Below are 18,696 nucleotides of genomic sequence, written 5' to 3'. Positions count from 1 at the left end.
AAAGTTCTTTTTTGTTCAACCAGGGTAAATAGCTTTTTTGCCCCACCCATATAATGTCTCTCAGATGTAGGGTGACTACACATTGACATTGTTCTTTTCTGTTGCTACTCATCCATCCATCCCTCCCTCCAGAACAAAAAAAAAGAGAGAAAAGAAACCTGAGAGAGAGAGAGAGAAGAAAAAATATTGAATTTCACAGCTGCTCCAAAGCCTATTTTAGGGAAAAATTGAAAAAAATCTCTGGAGAATCATAAAAAATCTGTGACATCCACTCACACTTTGTGACTTTTTTGGAACTTCCATGATTTTTCCAGGACTTCGTGACTTTTCTGTGATGGTAAACACACTGTTTGGGCTCAGCAATGATGAATCAGTCAGATAGGACATGATATTTTATATATATAGATTAGAACTTTTAACAGTTTTCACAGAAATAATTGCTTATCACAAAAATATTTTATATGAAAATTACACAAAAAAATCTTAGTGTTATACAAATGCAAAGTCTGTCAAAAATAGATTAAAAACAACCAAAATGAAAATCAATATTAAAAAAAAATCACACAAAATTAATTGATACTATGTCCATAAAAAAACTAAAAACAACTGTAGTGGGAGTCAGAGATCTGCTGTGTGTGGATAGACATGAAGAGAAGCATAGAAACTAATGCTTGATTACACCCACCATGTGGAAGTGAGCCTGCCACTATTGTATTAACAGATGCCCGCTCATTTCATCTGTGAAATTAGAAGTATAGATGGCAACACTAAAAATTCACACATAACACTATGATCAATCTGTAGTAATTTGCTCATGGTGATAGATCGGAGTTGTGCTCAGTTTGAATGAATGAATGAATGGCCGCTGTGGTGGTCGAGTGGTTATAGTGACGGACTCGCGATGCGAGGATCCGGGTTCGAACCCCACAGTGGTGGTCGGCTGAAGTTGGTTTTCTGTGGTTCCCAACTTCAAGGCGCAAATGCGAGCCGATCTCCCCGTTAAAAAGTCTCGCCACAGAGAGCAACAGTCCTACAACGATAAATCATTCAATCATGACACTTCACTCATAGTTAGAAAAACTGGTGGCAGATGGCAGCACTACACATGACAAGCATTACAGAGAAACAAAAAAAAAAAACTTCACATCAGGTTTCAGTACACGCACATTCTCACATGTACCGATTCATTGGGGGTTCCGCGGGGGGGGGGGTGCATGTGTGGTGTAGCAGTAGTAGGTAGGGCCTCCAAAAAATGGCTCGGGGATCCATGATGTTCTTAAGTCAGCCACCTCGTTGGGCAATTTGCCTGTTGTGGCGTGGTATTTGTATTTGAATGACATATATTTTTACATCAGTAGCACAATTTTGCTAATTTACATAATTAGTAGATTAATTTTTGAAAGATAATAAATGGGAAACCTTAAATAATTAAATTCCCTGGTTGTAAACTTTAAAGAACAGATAAAACATGAAACTCACTTTCAGCCTTACAGGAGTGCTTATCATTAGCAATAAGATAACCCTTATTGCACTGACATTTGTAAGATCCTTTTGTATTGAAGCAGATTTGGCTGCAAGAACCACGAACAGAGCATTCATCAAAGTCTGAAAAATTTGAAGGGAACTAAAATAAAATTTCAGACTTAATAAAATTATTAAGTTATGAATAATAACCAATAATAAAGGTGTAATTATTATACCTATGCATGTTGTTGTATCATTTAAAATCTTTCCTAATGGACAATAACACTGAGGACCTTTGGGGGTTTCAGAGCAATTGTATGAACACCCAATACTCTTGGTTGAGCATGTTTCCAAAGCTGTTAAAATCATAAAAATTATACAAAATAATTACAATTGGTTTTGATGAAATGATTCAACAATGATTTCAATATAATTGTGCAAACTGAGTAAAGTATATACAGGGTGTCCATAATTAAAAGACCCTATTTTAAAGTAGCCTACAGGCGAAACCAGTCAACAGAAAAGTGTGAAATTTTGTGGAGGACTTCATGAAGTGATGGGGAATTGTTTCAGGGGGAAAAATTAGTTGCACATGTCACCACCAGAGGGCGTTTCGCATTGAATACCTGTAGTAAACATGTAAATTTATGTGATGTCCTGCAGCAGCTGTTATAAAACCTAAAAACATTCGTGGAGATCACGTTTCTCAATGTGTTTGCTGCTCACAATGATGATAAGTATATGAGATCACGCGAAAAACAATTTTCATTTACAGAGTTGCCAACGAAAAATCTCAAGAGAAGGGGAAGAGTGAGCACAAATGTATTTTTTCCATTTACAAAGACATGAGATATCTTGCCCCTTTATGTTAAAGGGTCAACAAATGCAAAAGAAGAATTAGTTTTCAATATTCCTTTCTTTAAGCATAATTTTAGTTACAAAAATTTTCTAGTTAATTTTAAATCCTCCCATAACATCTAAATTTAGTGAAAAGTGCAGAATTGTTACTCCTGAAAACTATGTAGTGAATGTTTGAAAAACATTTTTCTTTTCAGTGAATATGACACTGGCAGCATTTTATTTGATGTTTCCAATTCCTCACATTTGTTACTTACTCTTTTAATTCTCATGTTTCAGATAAAACAAACTAAATGCATAAAAATATGAATTAACTTACAACAGCCTGGTCCTTCATCTGCATCATTTGGACAATCTGGCTTACCATCACAGACATTTTCTAGTGGAACACATCGTTTTGTGACGCCTGGACAGAGCCATTGATGCTGGGGACAGTTGAACAAAGGGGGACCTTGGAATAAAGTATTGATATTTCAAATTGAATATAAAAATATCATTTGAAGATTGGAGTAAATTTTAATCATAACCGAAATATTTTTCATGCAAAAGGAATTATATGCTTGAGTTTATGCTCAGTTGCATTCTTTCTAGAGTAGTTGGCATCATTGAAAGATGTTCTGTGGTATTGCAGTGTCAGAAGAATATCATTATAAAATCACATCTCCTGATGATGCTAATAACAAAATTTCAAGAAACTGAATGTGAAATCAAACATTTATACAGTTGTACCAGCTTATAATGAAGTTGGAAAAACAGAGAAAAATATTTTCTACACACAAACATCATTGTATCCATACTGAATTTAATAGCATACATAAGCAATGCAAAATTTTTTGTTATGTTGATAAATATAACATTCAGTTTAATTTTTTAACTGGCTAATTCTGGTTTAAATTTTTCTTAGTTAACAGTTTTAACAATTTTCATAGTTACCAATGATTCATTTATCTGCGAAACCAAATTCATGAAATCTTGGCAAAAAAAATCGAAACATGTAGAACTAAAAAATTCTTTTTTTCAACCTAAAAAATAGTTGATCAAGATCCAGTTGATTTGGAGTTTTATGTTATTGAATAAATATTTAATAAATAAAATAAGGGAGAAATATGTACAAATTTTGAGTTGAATGAAAAAATCCAATTTTATCAGCACTGATGAAGCTCTTTATATACAAAGGTTTTTAAGAGCTGGCTGATGCAAAGATATATTTTGGAAAGAGCGAAAATTCAACTGCCCCTGCAGGGAATCAAACCCACATCCTTTCACTTTCCGCATGAACCTCCTACACCACTAAACTACAGAGGCAATGAATTTCTGAATCTTTCCGTGGAGCTCGTGTGAACTGAACGGGACCGTACATGGACTGTCGGACCTAACTCAGGCCAAATCTCACAATTGCTGACAATGCCACCAGATGGTGACTAGATATAATAGAGGCATATCTGGGAAGGGAACATAAATTAATTGGGTTCTGGTGAACTCACAACATGACTGTTGCATTAGCATATGCATTCATATCATCTAGAACATTCAATAGCATAGGTTGCAGAAATAGCGAAAAAAAAATCATTGTTAATTAGCAAAAAAATTTGTCAAGGTATCACTGTACTTGCCTTTTTTACAAATGATATCAGGGTATCATTGGTATTTATTATCTATATGGCTAAAATATTCTATTTTAAAACCATTCAATTTTATGCCCACTTTGAATGAATTCATAAAATAATTCTCACACACATTTGAGATATACATTTATCAAAAGCGCATTCTAATTTTTCAAGTTTTGCTTATTTCAGTCTTGTACATTCATATCTTAATCTCTTTTTTTCTTTTTGATCATTTTTCTTCATGTCATATGGAAGTTCCTTTCACTCAGACATTTTAATTCTCCAGCTCATAGTTTCCCAAACTTTTTGTTTCTCATCGCCCCCTCCTTCAAAAAATTTTTCTTCTCATCATCCCCCCAACTCAAGTCAATTCATAGGATCCCATATTAAATTTTAAGCTTCTACCACCCCCTGGACATTTCCATTGCCCCCCCCCAGGTAGCAATATTGCCTACTTTGCGAAACACTGCTCTAGTTGGAATAACTTGCAAATGGAAAAAACTACACCATTTGACCACCAATTAGAAAAATATCAATAAGTAAAATCTGCACTTTTCCCTACCATACCAAATGATTTTTATCCGTAAAAATTTGAATAAAATTTTGCTTAAGTATTATACTTTAAAATTTTGATCTTGCCACTTTTTAAAGATAAAATAAGAAAAAAGTGACACATCCCAGCTTGAAAATCGATACCATGTCATATCATATGTCATATTAATTATTTTTTCAAAGAGAACAAGAATATGCAAATTAAATGGGCCAAAGCTTCCATTCCAATTGAGTTTTTTGGCAATGAAACAATCAATTGATGCAAACTGTTACAGTGAATTGATGCTGAGCATTTCTTATTAGCAATGGAAATACAGTACCCATTCTTCAAGAACTAAGTAACTTTACTATGAATCATGAGTATTTGGCCTATGGGTGTTATGTTGTGCACCCCTGGTTTGAACTATAAATAAAACAATGAAAAACTGACAGCCCTGGTTACTTGTGAGTCATAAGAAGAATACAAATATATAGGCTGTAAAAATGGCAAAAATGAAGAATTTTAATTACAATTATAACGTTTTTAAAAACTGTCATGAAAAAGGTTGTATGGAGAAAAAGCTTCAAGCAGAAATTTCTATGAGTACAATAGACTCGATAATCTGGCCATGCACAAGTCTAACCTGTCCAGTAATCTGGCATTATGAGGTGGATTTGTATAAACTAGAAAAATATGTCACCGCATGCCTGTATTTAAATGGACTTTTTTAATTAACTTAAGTTATTCGGCAAATTTCTGTAATATAGCACACATGAAAAACTCCTGAATGATGAAAGAGTTTTAATGCCTGATACAAATTAAAAGGAACAATACATACCACAAGCATGGCGATCATCTTCATCAGATCCATCCCCACAGTCATCAGCACCATCACAGATCCATGACTTGAAAATGCACTTTGAATTATTGCACTTAAAATGATTCATAGGACATTCAATTTCCCCTAGACGTAAACACACACAAACTCACATTATAAAGATGTAACATTCAGTATGAAGAATAAAGGTATAACATTCAGTATAAAGAATAAAGATATAACATTCAGTATAGAGAAACAAACAACTTGAAGATCAATTGTTATATATTGAAACTTCCATTTAATGAAGACCAACTCTGTGCATTTTCAATACAATGAACAAAATTTTGAGGCTAAATTTGTTTTCAATTGCTTCTAAAAGTGAGATCCTCAACAGATGTTTATTATTATTATTTATTTCAAATATATATTCATTTATTGCACTTAAAATGATTCCTAGGGCATTCAATTTCACCAAGACGTAAACACACACAAGCTCATATTATAAAGATATATTATTCAGTAGAGAAACTCATTCAAATTCAAGATCAATTGTTAAAAACAAATATACTGAAACTTCCATTTAATGAATGTCAACTATGTGTATTTTTAATTCAATAAACAGAATTTTTTATGGCTAAACTTGTTTTCAATTGTTTTTAAAAATGAGATTCTAAATAGTCAAATCTTGATAAGTCGAATGGGCAGCAGTGGACAAAAAACTTTGAATTATCGTTAGTTATCAGAAATCCCAATTTCAGAGGGGGAAAGTTAAATTTATTAATGTAATAGCACTATTTATGAATATTGTTTTGGTAAAGCATGTCAGTCTACTGGAGATGAAGAAATTCCAAAAAATAAGTTATTCGAATTTAATATTTAATTATTGAATGAAAATATTTAGAGATAAATAAAATGTACTTACGTTATTATGGAAACCGACGCATACATGATACTCGTATAAATGAAACAAATCATAAGGAAAGCATATACAAGATTATTTCTTGTCAAAACATGGAGTGATTTTTGACTGTTTTTCTCTTCTTTCATGAGAAAGTCGTTCACATTTTGCAAGCAGACAAATTCTGCTAAATTCTATATTGCTAACTGCTAAATTCTATCACTAAATACTGCTTTTTAAATATCTCTCATTCCCCAAAAACTTCAACTTCAAGGAAAAAAACTAAAAATACGGAAAAAGTTCTGGGGAGTGAGTCAACAGATATTCAAGTTATCATGAATTGACTGTATTTTGAATATTATTTTTCCATTATTATTATTTATTTGGAGTATTATTTTGTTCCATTATTATTATTTATTTGGAGTATTATTTTGTTCCGTTATTATTATTTATTTGGAGTATTATTTTGTTCCATTATTTTTATTTATTTTGAATATTATTATTTTATTATTATTATTTATTTGGAAGTTACTGATTTTCGCAAATATCACATATTTTTTTAACAAAATAAAAAGTTGTATTTTCATTTCCCCTGATATCCTTTACTGCAATGAATCGCTTTATAATAATATTTTTTTAAGACATTTTCACCCTGTAACCACAGGCAATACAAATATCGTGTTTTATGCATTCTTTAAAATTTCAGGGGTACACTATTATTGCATCCTATATACATAGCAGATTAAAATATCCCACAATTTTTTACAGAAAAATTAAAAACTGCCTGTGGCTGGAGGGTTAACTGATACATTTATATTTTTTGTATATACCTCAAAATCTTTTTAATATATTTTTAAACTCTTAACCAGTTTTTGTTAGTCCAAAGACGTCTAATAATGTCTGTATTTTGCACTGCCTGATCCCTAAAAGTGTAATGAATTCGTCGCTGGTGCTGCTCTCTATGTAGTACACAGAAATGTAACATGGTAACTCATGTACAGGGGCAAAAAGTCTGTATAACTGAATGTAAATAAAAACTAATCAATTATACTTTAGTGGCAAATAAATACTTATAAATACATTTTTTGCTGGTACAAATAACACCAATTTAGAATAGATGTCAACCGCAACAGGAATTCTTTTTAGCATATGATGATGTCCCTCTCAGTATAACTATAAACCCTTTACATCAATATTATTTCCTGGTCCATAGGGTATCGTTATATCAGGATTTTACTGTACTCAAAATATATTAAATAATTAAAATATTTGTTTCACATAGAAATATCAGTTACTTTAATCATACCACATGTATCAGGCTCATCACTTGAATCTTCACAATCTGGATTACCATCGCAATACCATGATCCTGGGATACATATTCTTGAAGTTTTGCACTGGAATGATTTTTCTGGATCACATTGATCAGGAGATCGTGAAGCTGTGTCCCATAGATCAGATTGAAGAAAATTAATCATTTTATAAAAAATTAAACAAAACACTATGCTTACAAAACTCTGTTTACTGATTTTGAATTCAATATATAAATTTCTTACGACAATTTTTTTCATCTGATGCATCTTGACAGTCAGAAACACCATCACAGTGATAGGTTTCATGAATACATTGTTTTTGATTTGCACACTGGAACTGTGTAGATGAGCAACTGATTGGAGGACAGTTCTTCTCATCTGCTTGATCAAAGCAATCATTGTCACCATCACACACCCAACTTTGAGGAATACAGTGTCCAGAACCAGGACAAGTAAACTGATAATATGCACATGTTTTTTCAGCTGAAATAATTTTTTTTATCACATTTATAAAATTTTACACATATAAGATTTTCATACATGATAACATTTCAGTACACAAAAAAATTTGAAAGAAAATTCTCATTATCAATTATTTTATCTTATATAAAAGTTTCTACAAACCACAAAAATCTCCCTCATCAGATCCATCCCCACAATCATTTTCAGAATCACATTTCCAGCTCTTAGGAATGCATCTACCATTATCACAAGGGAATTCTGATGTCTCACAAGTGACATTAACTAGAAAAGCATATATATACTGTACATAAATAAAAATATTCTAATTTTTGATGAATATTATGAGTTACAAAAGAAAAAACTAGTGCAAGAATTAAATTTTTTTAAGTTACTCTTTCTTTACTCTACTGGTATGTTGAGAAATTTTTTCTCACAAAGTCAAGTGAAAGATAAACCACCCTGAAGGGGTCTCTCTCCCCGGACGACATTCCAGGAAGATACCACCCATGCTCTTTAGTTTTAGTTTCAATTCCTCTTTTTTCTCCTTTTACTCTGTCTGTTTTTATGTGTGTGGTTGTTGTAGATGAGGACGGTCATGTAGAATCATCCTCCTTACATAAAGCAATTAAACATCAGTTAATTGTTATGATTCAATACTTTCCTTATTGAGAATCTTCCTATAGAAAAAACTTCTAACACCAATGTTGTAATCCTAAAGTTTAAAAATCATAAAGAATAGATTATTCATAAATTCTGAAATGAGGAGTGTTTCTTGGCCACTTTCAGGGTTCATATAAAGTTTTCAAAACAAAAAGTAAGGAGTTTTTGCAGGAGTCATTGGGACTGGCCCCCTCCACCCCATGCGGATTGATTTTTTTTAATGTCCTTTTAAAATTTCTAGTCTAATGGTTCCAAGATTTCAACTTTCAGAATTAAAAGTATGATGTGTAGGAATTCATTGAACAGCTGCTGAAAAGGAAAAGGTATACCGTGGCTGTATGTCCCAGTAACAAACGCCTGTTTGAGAACACAAATTCGAACATTAACAGAGCATTATGATAAGGATTAGGTATTGAGAAGTTCAGCTACTGGTTCCATGGAGTGATGTTGATCACCAGTTTGTAACAATCACCAGTTGGCGACATAGGCAGGAAACATCAATATTAGCAATTGGGTAAAAAATCATATTTTTATTCGAAGCAAAAGTGTATAATCTTATTAATTTGCTGAAATCATACTAAATACGATAAAATCACAATGGTTGGCAGGTATGCGCAACCATTAAATGTTTTAATCCCCTCCCCTGCTTTCACGTTTCCTATTACAAAAAGGAGGAATTTTTTCCTCTTTTCTCCCTCTTTATACTTGCGGGAAGCTTCCTCTTATTTTCTTATTTTTTTTGGCAATGCTATTCATCACCATGGGGCATGCCTATTCTAAGAAGGATCATTCCCTTCAGAGAAAAAAATAAGGACTTTTTCAGAAATAGATGTAAAAAGTAAGGAGTTATAAGGGCCCTTCCAGAGGGAAAATAAAAAACTGGGACTTTTTAAGGAGTTTATAAGGTCGTACGAACCCTGACTTTTAATGTTCAACAGGACACAAGTTGACATGTTTTTTTGTATGTTGATTTTGATATTGATAACATTTTATTTTACCACCGATCCTCTTAGTGCCATTTTGAGCCTTTATTTCAAAAATTTACATTTTCATTGAAAATGTAAAGGAGTTTTCCATAACATTTGGAGTTTCCATAATGAAAAGTCCATCATAGAAAAAAATTAAAATGGACATATATAATAAACAAAAATTAAACACTGTTAAGAAGATCCAAGGATATGCTATTTTTTGCAAAAAAATAATTAAATACTTCTGCTTCCATTAAAAATTGAGCCATACATTCATGAGTTATTTCATTCAAATTTGTAGGGATTTGCTGGTTTGAAGATACAGTCGACTCTCCTTTTTACAAACGTGTATGCATGAGAAAAATGGTTCATAAAATTGAAAGTTCATAAATGGGAAGACGTTTAAAGAAGTAGTATATTGCTTGGGACAAGAAGATTGGTTTGTAGAAACACGCAGTTCATAAATTGGAGGCTTACAAAATTGGGTGTAGATTATATCTCGATTCTTGGTGTATTCTAATCGGGCTGAGAACATTTTTAAATACAGCCAAACCTTGTTACAACGATACTTAGCATACTGATAAATTTCTCTACAATGGTATTTTTCAGTCTTTTTGGATTTGCCTATAATCGAATACAGTTGAGCTTCAGTTTAGGAGTGATTCGTTTAACGAGCAAGAATGTTAAACGAATCACTCTGATCAATTTCGATTTGATAATCGAGTGATTGGATTTACAAGCAAAATTTTTATGCTTTGTTTATTTAGTTTCACGTTATAAGAACTGGGCCAATGGTTTTCACTTCCCTCCACACAGGTACTGTGGAATTGTGGGTAATATTGAACAAACCTTACCATCTGAGTTTTGGATAAAACAATTTCCACATCATTCACTGCCACAAGATCATCAATATAGCCTGGAATGGGATCACCAAGAGTTCTCAATTTTGCTTGGAGAAAACTGTGGCTGATTGCTTTATTGCTTTATTAACTTGGCTTTGAGGGGTTAGCTCATGAACAAGAGCCACCAGTTGTCAAATCAAAGAGATTGTTTCCTTGGAAAAGACTATGGAACTGGAGGTGAATGAAAGTGAAGTTCAAGAGCCAGGAGAAGAACATGGCCAGAAGTTGAGCACAGATGAACTGATGGACCTCTGTTGCATGCTGAACAGTAAAAGCTTATGAACAAGATATTGTCTGAGGAGGAGGAAGAGAGAAATGAAGAGGAGTCCTTCATTTCAAATGTGTAAAATGTGGGAATCTGCAAAATTTTGAAGAAATGAACCATCCAAATACAGCTGTAACAGTGTGAGTAAATGAACCTGGAAAACAACAATATAATTTTCCATTTCTGAGAAATCTTAAAAAGAAGGCAAATGCAAGTGTGGATTTACCTATTCATTGATAGGTTTTTCTTAAAAGTCAGACAAAACAAGTAAGTTTACAAGCCATAGTGTATCTGCAAGTTGTCCTAAATGATAGTTCTCTTTTGTCATTTAGAGCAAGTTCATTTCTATCATTCGTATCACTATTGTATGTTTACTTGCATTATTGTATTATTTATTATATTATTATTGCGTTGTACTTTGATTGAATGTTTTTATTAGTCATTTTTATGTGGATGGATAATTGTGAAATGAATCATCAAAGTTTCCATTATTTTGTATGAGGAAGTTTTATTTGATAAATATGAGTGATTTAGATTATGAAGAAGTTCACAGAACAAATTATGCTCGTAAACAACAGTTCTACTGTATTTTTAAACCTCTTTATATATGTTACTGCCAGAACCTGAAGTGTGGCCAATTCGTGATGGGGCCAGCCTGTTTGCGAATTGGCCAAGAGTTTTGGCCAAAGTTTGAAGTACAAGAATGATTCAGACTTTGGCCGGTCATTTTGTGAAGTGTCCGGAGATCCCTGGCTAGAGCTTGAGGGACTGATTAATGCGAGACCGCCTCTGCAGGAGCCAAATCCATTTTTTTTAATTGCCAACATGTGATACATGTCTATACATAGCAGCTGTATTGGATTAGCTCCATGTGACGAGAGAGACAAGTGAAATTTAAGAGAAAAAACTATAAAAATAATTATATAAACTTCTAGTTTTTTCTGCCAAATTTTGGAGAAGAAAATGATGACCGCATCACGATTGTGGTTTGATGGGTTGCCATAACTAACGTGGACATAATTATAATGAAAAAAATATGCCAACTTGACAAAGATCCCGAATCATGTCTTTTGTTATCAGACTTTACCCAGGGAACTTCCCGAACTGGCCAGCCAATGTTCAAATTTCAGACATTGGCCAGGTGAATATTTAATGAAATTGACCAATTGGCGAAGTGGCTGGCCTTGTCGCGAATTGGCCAATTTCTGGCTTTGGCAGTAACATATATAAAAATATCCTTTATCATGATTCATCCCTCTACAACTATTTTTCAAGAGACTTTGAAAAATAGTACTACAATAATAATTTTTATATATTTTATTAGTACTACACTACAATAATAATTTTTATATATTTTGACTGTAATTACTTTTTATCTATTTTTATTGTCTACGACACAAAAGTTTAATGCAGTAAACCCTTCTACATGTGGAAACAACTTTAATTTATTAACAATACCAACATCTAAGAGTAATCAAAAATAAACCAAGAAAATACAACTTACCGCATCCCATTTCATCTGAATAATCTCCACAGTCATTATCAGAATCACATCTAAAGGATTGAGGTATGCACCTACCACTGCTACATTGGAAGTCCCTGGGACCACATGTACTTTCTGGGAAATAAATATTAAAATAAAAAGTTCTAAGATATGTATAATAATATAAGGCACCATTTTCTATATTGAAATACCACACAAAGTTAAAAACAATGTGAAGTTTTGTTTTGGTGAATCTTGTTCATTCTATATACAGAAAAACGTTAATTGATCTTCATTATCTGAATTCTCTATCAATCGATGTCCTTTGCAATAACTATTTCTTCAGTAACGAAGAAATTCTAGCCGAAGTGTGAAATTCTTTTCCGCCTAGAAAAGTAAAGATAGTGGAAAGATAACTAGCGGGCACAAATTAGCAAAAATGATGCTTTCGAGATTTTTTTTTAAGCCAAAGGTTGGTTGGAATTGCAAGAACTTTGTGATTCAGCAGAACAATATTGCTGGAAACTGTGATAGCGGTAGAAAGCAAAGAATGACCAAATCACTTACAACAACATATAAATTTAATTATGACCTTCAAATCAATGCTTATTCAGTTATACGGGAATTTTGATTTATTGACATTGGACTAGATGGAATTGCATCAGGTAATCAAGGTTTTACTGTACTGTAGATTGTGTATTTCATCTGCGATTAAAGTTAACATTGACTTATTATAAGCATCTTTCTAATTTTTAAAAATGAATCATTCATTTATTCATACACACATGAATTATTAGCTAATTTAGATATGGCGTGATTTTTAAAATAACAAGATTTTCAAAGGGTCACATACTTAAAAAAATGAAGAAAAAAAATTCACTTTTCATACATACATACATATCCCACATGCTAACACTTCCAGTTAGTGAAATGTAGAACCTGCTCGGAAAATTCATTTACGAAAAACTTCATTTTTTCCAATATAATATTTGTAACAATATTAACAATGCAAAATGACTGTTCCTGTGACTTATCACTATGTTGACATGTTTGTTTTGACTGGAAAATCTTCAGTTTTTTGGACTCCACACTAATGAAATAGCCTCAATTATTGTTTGTTTTATTCAGATTATTTTATATTATCAGTAAATAATTTCCATCACTCACAGTGTCAGATATTTCTCATCATTCTTGAACAAAATATTATTTTGAATCATAGAAAAAATTAATAATTCAACCTTTCAAGACCAAGAATGAATGAAAAACACACACACACACACACACAACATGATATAAAATGTCTGTTTGACAAACAGAATTGAATGTAGAAAGCATTGCTTGGTAGACCTTCAAACAATCAAATCACAGGAGATTACAAGGAAGTAATCTTCATCTCCACAAATAACCAGTCTTTCAAAAAAAACAATCTCTTCAACCAGTCTTTCAATTAATTTTGTATTAACAACTGAAGAGGACATTTCTATATGCATGTGGCCATCTGGTGGCTTATGTCATTCACGAGCTATTAGCTGATTGTTGCCGCTGTCCATGTATGGTAGTATATATATGCCTTTCAACATATATATACGCTCCAAGGTGGAGCGTATCTCCTTAGATAGTAGAGCACTCGTCCAGCAAGAGAGAGACTGTTGTTCGAATCCCTGTGGGGGCAGTGAGGAATTTGAATTTTCTTCCTTGTGATCTTCATCTCCACAAATAACCAGTCTTTCAATGAATCTTGTATTAACAAGTGGAGAGGACATTTATATAATGCTGTTTACTCTGAAAAAGAAGCAACTGTGTCTTCAGTATTTTCTGTCGCTATTTTCTCTGACAAGCATGAATGGTTCATAGGCTCTAGTCCATCAACTCATCTCAGTTGTTCATGCCTGTTTCACATGATGTATCATTTGAAGAAGAGGTCTGCCTAGTCAATAGTAACAATTTGCCAGCCACAGGGCATGGAGCCAAAGTGCTCAGCTCTTCTAAAACACTAAAAGCCTGTGCTTACACTCCTGCTGAAGTTAAGTGTTGGCAAACTTGTATACACAGTCAGCCTAAGCTATCAATCATCTTTGATGAGAACGGTTGCAAGATACTAAAAGAGAAACCAATGGTTAACAGCTCATCTGTTGTTTTATCTGTCACTATAGCTTAGTTGGTAGAGCACTCGACAAGCATTCGAGGAACCTGGATTCGAGTCCCGGTAGGGGCAGCAATGAAATTTTTTAATAGTGCCCAAGTTGTACAGTGGTAAGATGCTTGTCCTCCACTATGAAGTTTGACATCAATCCAGCCAAAAGAACATCGGAAACAAGTTCTTTACCGACCAAGCCTGGGACGACCTCCGACAGATGGTGCTTTCATTTCCCATCCAACTCCACTAGTTGGAAATTGCCATATGGGGATATATGGCTGGAGTTGGTGTGCGGTCATCTGTTTTGCTAACTGCAAAAGAAGTGAATGGGCTGTATTGTCTTGATAATAAAATAAACTTTGTTTGCACCACTTCAATGAAGCAAGACACCTGTCAGATATGACACAGGAGACTGGGTCATCTCAATTTCAATTCCCTAAGGGAACTGCAAAAATTACTCAAATGTGATTTTTGCTTCAAATCTTGTTTGAAAAAAATCTTCATGGAGTAAATTCATGGAAGAAATTCTTCATGGAGCATAAAGTTTAGCATTGACAAGTGCATGGTCGCTCATTTTGGTTTGAACAACTCACGTTTCTCTTGCGAGTTGAATGGTGTCACTATCCTGGATGCAACTAAGGTGGCCGATTTGAGAATTCTCATTGACCAGCAGCTTAGGTTTTCCAAACGTTGTTCAGCAGTGGTCAGAAAAACAAATAGAATGCTTGGTTTCATCTTCAAAAAGGTCTCTTTGCGTTCTCCAAAAGTCATTCTTCCCCCTTTTTCGAGGCTTAGTTCGTTCTGGACTGGAGTATTCTGTAAGGTTTTAGAGACTGTACCTACAGATGGACATAGACTTGGTTGAAGGGGTGTAGAGACGAGCTATACATGGCTTGAGTTATGAAGAGAGAATTCACTTTTTGAATATGTTTACATTGAATGAATGCAGGTGTCAGGGAAATATGATCAAAGTGTTCAAAATTTTCAACAGGATGGATAGGATGGACCATGAATTATTAGTACACCATCAATCTACTGATTTTACAAGTGGACACCGGTATCGATTGGTAAGGGACAATTCTAGGTTATGGTGTTGCAGGGAATGTTTCTCTAATAGGGTTGTTAATAAATGGAATAGATTACCCCCCGGAAGTAGTAAATTCTAATACAACTGACATGTTTAAAAAGAAATACGATACACACATGTTGGGTAAATCAAGAAGCTAGCCATACTTAGGCTAACAGCACACTACGGTTCAGCTGCTGCGGTTGATCTTATCAGCAACCGTGGAATTTCGCGGGGAACACACACTGCTGTTAGCAACCGGAGTTTTTTATTTTTTAATGCCACATGACATCTCGGAATTGGCTAAATTATTTTAGCCAAGCCGAAGTTAGCTTCAGTTAGCATGCCAACTCATGCTCATAAGTTGCATTGCAGTAAAACCCCTCTTAACAGACACCCCTCAGATGTGATCACTTCCTCTTTTATGGCCAAATAATAATTTGCAGTTGTATAATATATAAAAGTATGTATTTCAAACCCCTGATTAACGATCACCCCCTCTTTTATGGATGAATTGTTTTCTCGTGTCCGCAAAAGAGAAGTTTTACTGTATGTACTAATAAAAATATTCACATAATTAAATTCTTTAATTTTCTGTAACAATATTTGCCGTTTGAAATTAATTTGGAGTTGAAGAAAGACAGCCTACAATTTAACCCATTTTTGACTGCTCTCACAATTCGTGACCAAATCGCACAATTTTTTTATATATGATGAATGGCTATTCAAATAACATATTTTTAAAGTTTCAAAAAATTGGACATGAATTTAGCACGTTTTTATTTGTAATTAAAGTGAATTTCAAATTAATTTAATTTCTAATTAATGGAAATTAATCATAATAATTATAATTTTGGGAAACCCCATGTGACAATAAAAAGGTTAAGGAAAAAATTATTTTCTCATATTTTAAAACAAATTATTTCTATTGATGGTCAGGAAAAAAAATTCAGATAAAAAATCAGAATGAAATTTCTGAGAATTTCCTGTTTTAAAAACTCTAAAAAATTTGTAGGCCTGGGGTATGCGGAAAATGGACTATGCTGATGTATCAGGAGGGATGATTTCTTATGTAGGTTCATTGCAACGTCTCGTATTATTATACACCGACCTACTGTTCCGAGACAATTCTGTGTTACTGGGGATCGACCCCCCCCCCTCCTTTTGGATCTGCACCTGTCCCAGGGAGTTCCAGTGACCAACATTTTTTAAATATATAGTTGTGCAATCAATTTCCCTTTGACTAAATTCAATTCAATAAGGAGGGCTCGCTCTTGGATGAAGGTAGAAGGTCATGGGGAAAGATGGGGGGGGGGGGCAGCACGAGAAGAAAATATGGTGCAAAGGGCATTGGCTAACAAAAAATTTGACAACCACTGGACCATATATTTTCTTTTCATTTAGTTATTCATTTTTTTTATTTATTCAATCATGATGTAACGTTGTATAATAATACTAAGAACATCCATCAATGGATCAGTGGATTCATTCTGATGAACAAAACGAACCATGGTAATGAAAAAACTTCATAGAAGCTTCTTCATTTATCATTTTTCCTGATCAGTTATCAGAAGACGATTTTTTCCAGATGGTGCGATGACACGAAGGGAACGTAATGAAATGTCCTTCTTACAAAATCATTCAAATGATTTAGATAGACACAGATTTATGGCTTTGCCAAGTGCTGACTATCGGAATTGATCAGCCTTTTTCACATTATAATTTAAAGTTCCTGACTACATATTACTAAAATTTGCCTCCCCTCTGAACTTGCTACCCCGGCCCACTTAACACCCTGTACACGTGGCACCAGGGCCGCAACTAGAGAGGAGCAAGCAGGACTGATGCCAGGGCTGTCTTAAGAGTATCATGGGCCCCCGGGCCAAGTGGTTTTCCTACCTGGTAAATCCTAGAAATTTCAACCGTATCTCATTTTTGTGAGGCCCCGGGCTGTGCCTGGGTAGGCCCATGCGTTAAGACGGCACTGACAGATGCCCCAAACTCTGAGCCAGAGGTGTGAGCAAATTTAATTCTTTCATCTATCCTTCAATATTAAAAGGGGGGTGCCAAAATGTGTGCTTGCCCCGGTCAACCACACACGTCGTTGGGGCCCTGTACATCAGTATATATGTTGCAAGGTTTAAGGTACATGCAGGGCCACAGGATACTTTTTTAACTGGAGCAGGCAAGCTTTTGATCTCCCCGTGTAGGGAGAGGTTAAAAGGAGTGGTTAAAGAGGTAATTCGGCTCCCCCTCCAGTTAAGCACCTGGTACAATGGACCTGCTCTCCCTAGTTGCGGCTTTGTGTGAATATAAATCAAAAACTGTTTGAAAAGAACAATGTAAAAATTGTGCTAGTGCACTCTTCAATATTACCCGCATACAACGTTTTGTCTAGAAAGTTTTTCTTTTATTGCAAAAAGAACACACACACACACACATTCATATACAATACAAAAATAAAGACAGAAAAGGCAGAATAATGAAAGCAAAACACGCGCAATGCAGCTCTTAGGGACATATTTCCTCCCCTGTTCATACTTATATTTTTAATAAATGTTTCAAAAGTTTGATATGGAACTTGCAAATATAAAAATTTCTTCCTTCAGATGTCTATTTATTTTAACTTCTAATAATTTTTTATGAATTTATTACAAATCATTAGACCCCTGGAAATTTGTACTTTTTTGGATGAGGTATTTATTAGTTTTTTGGCTATGCAATTTCCAATGCATTTAATTCAAGTATTTTAAAATATATATCTCGGTTTTAATGGCGTAATCATGTTACTTTATGAATGTCATTATAACCGAGTTTTAATGCATGCTCATGTAGGAAAGCAAAAAAAAAAATTAATTTGTTAGAAGAATTTAATTTTTTCTTTATCAGTTTTTTTTATTGTTTTCTGTGCAAGAGCGCCAAACAAAGAATTAGTTTTTGTCGAATAGAACTTCACCCTTCAGTTCCTCAAATTTGTCTTTTTCTCTTATTTTTATGGCAATCTGAGAAGAACAGCAATTCCTTTGTCCAGTGCATCTGAAATCCCATCACCCTCCTTGTCAAACCCCTTATTAGACAATGGAAGACAGCAACAGCAAGTCCAGCCGAACCGTAATCAGGGTCTTCAAACCTTTTCAATAGATGATGGCAGCTTCGTGGTTACCCAATCGTCCAAAAAAATGTGGATTTTCTCATTTGCAAAAACCACTGCCAGCAGTTGTGGTTGTATCTGTGTGCTGACAGAATAAAACTATAGATGGT

The 18,696-nt window shown here is 33.9% G+C and overlaps 1 protein-coding gene across 2 annotated transcripts in view; it reads right to left on the bottom strand.

The window, feature by feature from the left end:
* The window catches only part of mgl (low-density lipoprotein receptor-related protein megalin), a 425,733-nt gene that overhangs the window by 227,778 nt on the left and 179,259 nt on the right, over positions 1–18,696 (bottom strand). For both annotated transcript variants that reach the window (XM_089252561.1, XM_089252562.1), the window contains 8 exons: positions 12,254–12,367; positions 8,117–8,236; positions 7,736–7,975; positions 7,486–7,620; positions 5,300–5,425; positions 2,642–2,773; positions 1,701–1,820; positions 1,480–1,605 (listed from right to left, as the gene is read on the bottom strand). In XM_089252561.1, coding sequence (XP_089108687.1) covers positions 1,480–1,605; positions 1,701–1,820; positions 2,642–2,773; positions 5,300–5,425; positions 7,486–7,620; positions 7,736–7,975; positions 8,117–8,236; positions 12,254–12,367 — 1,113 coding nt within the window. The remainder of the gene's footprint in view (positions 1–1,479; positions 1,606–1,700; positions 1,821–2,641; positions 2,774–5,299; positions 5,426–7,485; positions 7,621–7,735; positions 7,976–8,116; positions 8,237–12,253; positions 12,368–18,696) is intronic.

The sequence above is a fragment of the Pholcus phalangioides genome, unplaced genomic scaffold (genome assembly GCF_987345545.1).
Source record: "Pholcus phalangioides strain wild (caught in Gottingen) unplaced genomic scaffold, Ppha-v1.0 ptg000029l_1, whole genome shotgun sequence".
In the NCBI taxonomy this organism is placed as follows: Eukaryota; Metazoa; Arthropoda; class Arachnida; order Araneae; family Pholcidae; genus Pholcus; species Pholcus phalangioides.
The sequence above is the reverse complement of the archived record's forward strand: the minus strand, read 5'-3'. Positions and strand labels throughout refer to the sequence as shown.